This window comes from Berghia stephanieae, chromosome 4 (assembly GCF_034508935.2).
Source record: "Berghia stephanieae isolate SIO BIC M18660-M18661 chromosome 4, UCSD_Bste_1.3, whole genome shotgun sequence".
Classification (NCBI taxonomy): domain Eukaryota; kingdom Metazoa; phylum Mollusca; class Gastropoda; order Nudibranchia; family Aeolidiidae; genus Berghia; species Berghia stephanieae.
In genome coordinates, this window is record NC_088363.1 from 65,881,332 (window position 1) to 65,891,331 (window position 10,000).

At 36.9% G+C, this 10,000-nt stretch overlaps 1 protein-coding gene across 1 annotated transcript in view; it reads left to right on the plus strand.

Moving 5' to 3' along the window:
- Nucleotides 1–10,000, plus strand: part of LOC144971047 (metabotropic glutamate receptor 2-like) — a 147,555-nt gene that overhangs the window by 118,570 nt on the left and 18,985 nt on the right. The window contains exon 9 of the mRNA XM_078911372.1: nucleotides 8,720–8,862. Coding sequence (XP_078767498.1) covers nucleotides 8,720–8,862 — 143 coding nt within the window. The remainder of the gene's footprint in view (nucleotides 1–8,719; nucleotides 8,863–10,000) is intronic.

Below are 10,000 nucleotides of genomic sequence, written 5' to 3' on the forward strand. Positions count from 1 at the left end.
TTGTTATTATTATTTTATTATTGTATTTATACCCAGAGATTGAATGACGCCCGAATCAGGTTACACGCAGGTCGCATCGCTTTTACTTCTCACATTAACTCTATTCCCGCCTTAAATGGATCAACACTGGAGATTTTTCGAAGATCAATTTCCAAATGTTAAAAGTCTTTGAGACAGAGCCTGTCATTTTATTTTCTATCTTGTATTTAAAGCCAATAACCTTCATACTAAAATAACTAAAGAATCTGAAGACAACTCAATTTTGCTAAATGTTGAAAGACTCCCAATATGATATCCGTCATCTAATTAATTAAAAAACTTTTAAAATCTTGAGCTTTTATATAGCGCAATCTCCACTAAACGTGCTCAAAGCGCTTTACAAGGGGTCCCTGACCAACAGCAACACTTAACATGTAGAACGAGACATGACGCCGGTTAGGCGATATTGCAATTGTTTTTCGGACAGAGACAACGCTGTTAACGGTCAGGTACTCATTTTACACCTGAGTACGGTGAGAGCATGTGAGTAAAGAGTCTTTTCCAAGGACTCAACTAACTATGCGCCGAGCGAGGCTCGAACCCAGGACCTTCCAATCCGAAATCGATTGCCCTACCACTAGACCACATAGCCGTCATCTAATTAATTCCTAAACAAGGACTACTGGAGTATATAGTTATGTGTATGAACGAATGAAAACAGGAAGTGTTAAATGCTCGAGGCCAAAATGAGTCCATTCCTCTTCATCAGTCTTCGATCAATGCCCATTAACTTTTGACAGTTGTTATATTTCATCTAGTCAGATAAAAAGAGAAAATAATTAGAAAGTAAATTCCTTCGATGTTATCATCCCGTGGGATCAAATGCTTTCATATTCTTCCTAATAATGCATTATAAAAAGCATTTGTAACATTTGGTAAAAGTCGTATTCTCTGTTTATGGCTTCTTACATCCTAATCAGAAGTTCAGCTGTCAATGATGACTAACATTATTTAAAAGTGATAAATCATTGCCATTAAAACATTATCATGACAGACTTCAGATATCATTTTAGAGAGAATTGCCCGTAACAGTGAGATCACAATATTAAATCAATAAAAGAGATTTTCATTGTTGTCATATTCAGGAAAAGAATGAATTTTTCCAAGTATTATTAATAATGCTTTTTTTTTCAATGTCAACTTTTTTGCTAGTCAGTTATTCGTTTCCGTAGAAATTTTTATACTTCTCAGTTTGATGTTGCATTCATCCTATGAGCATTTGAGCTTGAGCTTTATATAGAGCAATATCCACTAAACGTGCTCAAAGCGCTTTACAAAGGGTCACTGACCAACAACAACACGTAACAAGTAGAACGAGACATGGCGCCTGTTAGGCGATATTATAATTTTTTCGGACAGAGACAACGCTGTTAACGGCCAGGTACTCATTTTACACCTGAGTACGGTGAGCGAATGTGAGTAAAGAGCCTTTTCCAAGGGCTCAACTATGCGCCGAGCGAGGCTCAAACCCAGGACCTTCCGATCCGAAAGCGAGTGCTATACCACAAGACCACATAGCCGCACAAGCATTGCACACAAGGCTAATTTAAGCCAGAGGACATTCCACAAAAGCCCTGAAATGTTAAATTTAATCCTAAATAAATAATCAAAACACTTAGGAATCCCTTTTGTTGATTTACGACTTTAGGTAAAAATGAAAATAAAGAAAATAACAGTTTTCGAATAGATTCCAATTATATTTGGTCAACATCACTCATTGTATTGTAATAAAGAACCAAACGCAACGAGCAAGCAAACCAAATGGTTAAAGAAATTAAAAATCTTATGCAAAACAGATTTTCTTCTTATCTCCATTTTTTGCAATACCAAATGGTGACCCTCAAGCTCGACTACACGTGGTGGCAGGTCCCTGTCAGTGTCAATTTATTGATTCTATGTGGAAATAGAAAAGAGGGAAAGAAAAGAGACGGTGATGCCAGGAAGCGGATGGTTAACCCATCGTCTGTGTGTGACCAAGCGTGAGGCGACCCAGGAAATTGTACCATTCTTCCAGTCTCCCACATTTAAGGCCAATTTTAGAAAACAAATTTTCACCACGGTTTTGTTTTATATTTATGTCTTTATGATAGAATGAGTGATTCGTCCATTTTGTACGCACTCGGGCTCTTCGGGTTCTTCACAGACTTTATCTCTATTCTTGACGTAGATAAAGGAATTTTCCAAGCGTTGTCATTTGTTCAGATTAGAATTTAGGACTTCAATGCTTGAATGGAATGTCTTCTAGCACGGTGTACTGTCCTCAGGGTTAAAACTTGTTGGGATCAATAAGATGAAGAAAGATATGAAGAAAGCTAAATTAAAATTTATGTATATTTTTCAAAGTTCAAACACCTTATCAATAAAAAAGCACGCAAAATATGTACACACACACACACACATTCATACACACACACACACACTCTCTCTCTCTCTCTCTCTCTCTCTCTCTCTCTCTCTCTCTCTCGATCTTTTCAACATCATTTAATTGGGTTCCTGTAATACAAAAAATAGAGGAAATCAGTTTCCTACCTATTCCCTTAATTCCGGAACGCGAGACTACTTTGAAAAGTAAAGTCAGGGACCTTTTTTAGCTGGGGTATATTTCCATTTATTGATATGTTATAAAGCAAAGGTTAACAACAAGAAATTATGTGAGTAGGAAAGTGCCAGAAGACAATCGAGAATAAAAATTTCGCGGCGGCGATGGGGGTTCGAACCCGCGACCTTTCTGGTACGACAACTGCGCCTGGCCGGGGAGAGCGTGACTCTACCGTATGAGCTATCCACAAAGACGTAACATTGACCCATAAAAGCAACACGTCTGAGAATTATCTGGAGACAGGCGGCTGTCGAGAGAAAGAAAAATGCTTTTTTTTATAAATGACATTCTATGTAAGGCAAGAACCATGATCATTGACAAGAAGGGAAAGGAGTAAAGACTTCAATTGAGGTCTTTTGAGCTATGTGCCATGAAGTCGTTGTGACAATAATGTGGTAATAAAGATTCAAGATCCGTTCACTGGCGGAAAAGGCACGTCAAATATTTCCGTACCGTCGGTCTAAATTTTAAATATGTCAATGTTTTTATTGGTTTTGTTATGGGCTGAAGATGGATTAAAAGTCCGAAACGTTCGGTGTTTGGTATTTTGTTCATTTTCGAAGCTGATATACTCATGTTTGTTCATTCCTTTTTACAGTCCACAACTTGTAGCAGCTTAATATCACTTTGACGATAACGCGGGTGACACTAAGCATCATGGTCTTGTTCGTGACGTGGGAAGACTCATAACTTAGAGGAGAGAGTTATGAAAGTCATGGATCCAGCTGTTGAATTGGCCTCATACCAAACAATAATGATGTCCCTATCAATTGAAAAATAATTTAAACATCAAACACAAACAATTTCTTAAATTTTCATTTCTTCAAATTATGTATTAGTAGAAAAAGATCATGTAGCCTTTACCCATTCAATTGCCATTTAGACTTGCGTGCAGACTTTGTTCTGAAAAACCTAAGGCCCAAAATCTGAACATGGGCTACAACAACCTCGTGTCTTATCTGCATCATGCCACGTAAGCACGGAGATCGTTTGAAAAGATCCGACCGCGCGGAAAAGCTGTCATGGACATTAACTTTGAGATGTCGAGATTAAAGAGGGTTAGGTAGCGTTTCTACTAAATCAATAGTGTGTTCTGCACTAGTGTCAGGGACTTATCCACTAAAGAAAAAAAAAAGGGGGGGGGGGGAGAGCTATTGGAAGGAGGGACATGAAGATTGAGAGCGAGAGAGAAAGGGAGAGAGAGAAAGAAAGAAAAAGCAAGAGAGAGAAAGATAGAAAGACACACACACACACACACACACACACACAGAGAGAGAGAGAGAGAGAGAGAGAGAGAGAGAGAGAGAGAGAGAGAGAGAGAGAGAGAGTGTGTGTGTGTGAATGTAAAGTAAGGGGAGAATTGAAAAAAGTGTAATTGATGGAGAAGGATTGGGATAAATGGAAAAAAAAACGATTAAACATCAGGTTTACAATTTTGGTAAACGGATCCAATTATTTTTTTTAACCTGAAGGACTCTAAGCCCACGATAAGAGTATCATATGATTTGTTATATTAAAACACCTACTTTCCTTTTTATACAAATTGAATGATGGGTCCAATCAAAGGTGATTTAAAGCCATTTGTTGACGTAGTAAATTGATAATTGACTCATATGAAGAAGGAACTCTGTGAGACCAAAACATTGTCATGTAACAGGATATGTCAATATCCAATTACCAGACCAATTCTACAGTCTTAAAAATCATCACCAACGAGAGAGAGAGATCTGATAATCCGAAATGCTATGAGATCGTTGTTATAATGAAAATACTCTCAAACCAAACCAAAATAATTGAAAAAAAATTGAAATAATCTTGCAAATATGTGGATGTGAAATATCTAAAACCGGTTAAAGGATAATGTTAACATCAACAATATCTTGTGTCAATTTGAAGAATAATGATTATTGATACGGTCTCATTTTCATACATTTTGGTTTCATCTTGTATGAGAGAGTGTGAATTTCAAAAACGCACAATTTGCAGTAAAAGCAGAAGTGTTAGAGGTAATATTAGTAGTGATAGTTATAGTTGTAGAAGTAGTAGTAGTGGTAATTGTTATTGTTGTTGTTGTAGTAGTCGTGGTAGTAGTGGTCGTGGTAGTAGTAATCGTAGTAGTAGTAGTAGTAGCCTCGGTGGTAGTAGTAGTCGTTGTAGTAATAGTAGTGGTAGTAGTAGTGGTTGTAGTAGTAGTTGTAGTAGTAGTAGTAGTAGTAGTAGTAGTAGTAGTAGTAGTAGTAGTAGTAGTAGTAGTAGTAGTAGTAGGAATACTACTACTAATAATAATGATAATAATAATAATAATAATAATAATAATAATAATAATAATAATAATAATTGTAGTAGTAGTAGTAGTAGTGGTAATAATAGTAGTAGTAGTAGTAGTAGTAGTAGTAGTAGTAGTAGTAGTAGTAGTAGTAGTAGTAGTAGTAATAGTAGTAGTAGTAGTAGTAGTAGTAGTAGAAGTAGTAGTAGTAGTAGTAGTAGTAGTAGTAGTAGTAGTAGTAGTAGTAGTAGTAGTAGTAGTAGAAGTAGTAGTAGTAGGAGTAGTAGTAGTAGTAGTAGTAGTAGTAGTAGTAGTAATAGTAGTAGTAGTAGTAGTAGTAGTAGTAGTAGTAGTAGTAGTAGTAATAGTAGTAGTAGTAAAATAAAATAAAAAATTGGGCTTTTATATAGTAGTAGTAGTAGTAGTAGTAGTAGTAGTAGTAGTAGTAGTAGTAGTAGTAGTAGTAGTAGTAGTAGTAGTAGTAGTAGTTGTTGTTGTTGTTGTTGTAGTCGATGTATTAGCAGAAATTTAGAACAAATCTATTTTCGAAAGGAAAAAATGGTCGTAACTATGTATTTCAAGCTGCAGATATCGGAGCAAACTTCGACTTCATGGAATTCTGTCCATTAAGGGCATTTCTTACTATATTCATCATAACTTTAAACAAGACATTGTTAGTGAATTCAATTTAAATTCAAGGGCTACACTTTAATGTAACCCACACTCAAAGGCACCAAGTTCTATTTCGGGTGAAGTCGAGATTATTTTCTGACCCTCCCCCTTATCCACCCAACAGTGATTGGGTAGCTGGGTCTGTTGGACCTAGCAGAAAGTACTTTGCTATTTTCTATCGTCCTATTCAAAGGGTAGCAAGCAAATGTAAGTATTTCATGGCAGGAAAAAATTCATTTGAAGGCCATTTCATACTTTGATTCTCCTAAAAATTGTTCATCTAGTCTTGATTCCAATTGTCTGGTATTTTTCTTTCCAAGATATTCCATTTCAAAATCAGACCAGTTTTTACAACAAGAAATAGATTCAATTTCCATTTGGTATTCCAGACAGTAGTAACAATTTGTGCAAAAAATTACCATATTGTCTGTACCACATTGAAAGAAAATAAGCCAACCTGACACGCACACACAATTCATTCCCCTAGCTATATCCCTCCAGCATCTCTTCTCCAATCTGTCAATTTCTAATAACATGGACTGTTTCCTTCGTGTTTAATATTATCTCAATCGATAGAATTTTTTTAAAAAGATTTTAGTTAAAAGTCTTAGGTCTGAATTTGTAAACTATGTTCATTAGTTTTTAAGACATAATAAATTGTCTAGGAGATAAAATTTAGCATTTTATAAGGTTAACAGCGATGCAGTAACTGATTAATACAAATTTGTACTACAATCTTTCTCGTGTTACATAATATAATATTATGTCTAAATTTAATTTGTCTGTTGATCTGTAAGGTTGCTATTGAGCTTGTACAGTAACTTAGAATGTCTATATAGATTTTAACATTGAGCACTTTGTTTTCTGTCCAAGTAAAATGCTTTCTAATAAGACAGAGAAATCGTCAGACCACACCTTCTACTCTTCTGGTTCCAAAATCATGTCATAAAAATCTTGGAATGTATAATGTATGTATACATTCCAAGATAATTTTTCCTAAAAAGCGGCCATACCGAATATTTATTTGCCGATTTGGTGTTTTAGTAATGTAATTTTGTTTTTCTTTTTTTTTTTTTTAATTGTTGGCTGAAGAAGGGGTTTGAGCCCGAAACGTTTGGTGTTTGGTATTCTGTTATTTTTTGAAGCTGTTATATTCATTTTTGTTTATTGCTTTTTACAGTCCACAGCTTCTAGCAGCTTAGTATCACTTTGAGTTCTATTTGAAATTCAAAACGTAGAAGTTCTAGAATACTATAGTATTTCATATCATTCAAGCGTGGTTCTGTAATCAATTTAAGAAGATTTTTACAATGTTCAGGCCAGTGAAAAAAAGTAAAATCAAAATCTATACTGATGGTGTCAATTGTTAGAGGATGAATTCATTAAGTGATGCCTATAATATACAAATTTTGTGTGAGATTTGTTCTTCTCCAAAACTAACAATAAATTACTCCTTATATAAATAAATGGTGCCTTCATATTTAACGACTAGATGTTTTTAAAAATTATCTTAGGGAGGAGAGGTAGGTGTTACACTATTATTTCTGACCGAAACGTCTTGACCTCTTGCAAACACCTCGTAAATTCGGTTTTTCGCCCTCGGGTCAATGCTGTCGTACTCTGGAAAAAGCCATATTAAAAAAAATGGCCAGAAAACTCGTCCTTCATATATCGATCGATTTAAATGACCCTCATCTTGGCAAAAACTCTCAAACCTGGGAACTTGCGACATAGTTTAAAACTACTAAAAACTACTGAAACATTGTTTTATTTATTCATCTTAACAACGCCGCTACCACATCATCTCATTCATCTGTAATGTTTCATTCATCCTGTATGTTGATAAAGGGGAAACCCGAAACGTCTATTCTATCTGTTTTCGTAATGAAATTGAAGCTTACATTCAATTTCACATTGTTATTTATTTCTTCGAGCTTCGAGCAGCAACATTTACATCGCGCATTACTGTGTACTTTCAAATATTCTAATGAGATTTGGTGTTGGCTAGTTGTCAATCCGCTTCACTTTATATCAGCATGCAAGAATTGACGAAGCCACAGACAACATTCCCATAAAATCAATAATAAAGCAGGCACCTTCAACAACAAGACTCAAATCGAGAAGAACTTTCCACCTAACAAAAATGGCAGACTTCAGTGTGGAGGAAAACTGGAGAGAAATGTGGAACAGGGAAACACCAAGAGGAGGAAGCATCATTAAAGATCCAACCAAAAGAGTGCCTGCTTCAATAACGCCAGGAAATACTGGACTTCCTCAAATCGCCTCTTAACTGGACATGGCAGAACTGTATCAAATATGTGCAGATGGAAACTTCGAAACAGTGATACCTGCCAGAAATGTCAGGCAGCCCCAGAGACCAGCGATCACATCGTCCTCCACTGCCCAGTCACTAAACTTGAAGGTGGCTACGAAACCGTCCGTAGGGCGGAGGAAGACTTTAGAAGCTGGGTTGACGAAATAAATTTGGAGGTGTAGCCATGCGCTACTACTACTACTACTACTACTTTATATCAGAGGACTGTGGGTTTGATTACTTGCTGAGTCACTGGGATATATTTTTGGTCATTACTCAGAGATTTTATTGGCTCTATGCATAATATTGGATGAAATATAGAGCGGGAGTAAAAGTTTTGAAAATGTATTTACGATTCCAAGGTGGGGGGGGGGGGGGGAATTAAAACTATGAGTGCGGCTATGTGGTCTAGTGGTATGATACTCGCTTTCGGATCGGAGGGTCCTGGGTTCGAGCCTCGCTCGGCGCATAGTTGAGTCATTGGAGAAGGCTCTTTACTCATATTCTCTCACCGCATTCAGGTGTAAAACGAGTATCCGGCCGTTAACAGCGTTGTCGCTGTCCGAAAAAATTGTAACATCGCCTAACAGGCGTCATGTCTCGTCCTAAATGTTAACTGTTGTTGTTGACCAGAGACCCCTTGTAAAGTGCTTTGAGCACATTTAGTGGATATTGCGCTATATGAAAGCTCATTAAAAAAAATTAAGATTGTTTATAGATAATTTTTACATTTGACAATAACACTTCAGTTTTAAGAGTTAAGTGTATATTTAGCATCCTGGGTGGACAAAAAATCATGCTCTTCAATTTATTTTGTTATTCCCTACAGGTTTATCCAATGAAAAGTTCCATTTTCTCAGTAATGGCGACCCTCCATCTCGATATCGGATATTGAATTTCCGGAAATCCCTGACAACGGGCGAATACGAATGGGCAACTGTTGGTTTTTATCGAGACGGCCATTTGAATATTGTGAGTATTTATTTGAGAAAAGTGAGTGGAGCAGGCACTTATGTTGATAACAACAAGAAATGAAGTGAGTAGGAAAGTGCCAGAAGACATTAGAGAATAAAAATTTCGCGGCGGCGATGGGGGCTCGAACCCGTGACCTTTCTGGTACGACAACTCCGCCTGGCCGGGGAGAGCGTGACTCTACCGTATGAGCTATCCACGATCGTGTCGCGCTATCCCCGGCCAGGCGGAGTTGTACCAGTAAGGTCGCGGGTTCGAGTCCCCATCACCGCCGCGAAGTTTTTATTCTCTAGTGTCTTCTGGCACTTCCTACTCACTTCATTTCTTGTGAGTATTTATTTGTCAACGGTATTATGTATAAGGTTTCAGTTTACGTTGTCCTGTCATCAGAGTGTCTTACAACTTCTATCAGAATATCATCATCATTAAGGTTTACGTAGGTCAAAAGACCTTTTAACATCCCGTTGTTTTAGCGAATTGGCTGAGTGGTTAAGCCATTGTACTGTGGCCCGGAAGGTCCCGGGTTCGAGCCCCGCTTCAGGTACTTTGGATTTTTTTCTTGAGCAAGATTATTAACCCCCACTTTGCTCACTTGGATAACATGGGTGATTCCTGTTGACACCAGACATATTGTTTGATGAAATATCTATATTCCTTCATGGAATGCCTGGGCGACGATATCTTATGATGTCATGGCGGAGGCGCATACTTAATTAAAGAATTTAATATATAATAGTTAAAAACAAACAAAAGAAAAGAACAAATTGATGCTTCCGCATTATAGAAACACAAAATCATACAACCAGAAGGTCAAGTTGGTACATTATAAATACTTTTTCACAGCAGACTTGTTAACAAAGTTAACCAAACTTCTACTAGGAGAATGGTGATACATTGCTGTTACTCCTATCTTGGTGAAAACGTTTAAGTCTGCTGCAACCATATAAATAATAAAAACTATTATAAGACCTGCTCTTGAGTACAGGAACAATGTTTGGAGCCCAATATATCTAAGGCAGTCAATTTGTCGTGAAAATATTCAAAGACGAGCAACAAAACTACTTCCCGGGCTCGAGAACATGTCATACGACGAACGTTAAGCATTCCTCGATCTACCTAGTCTCAAATACAGAAGAAT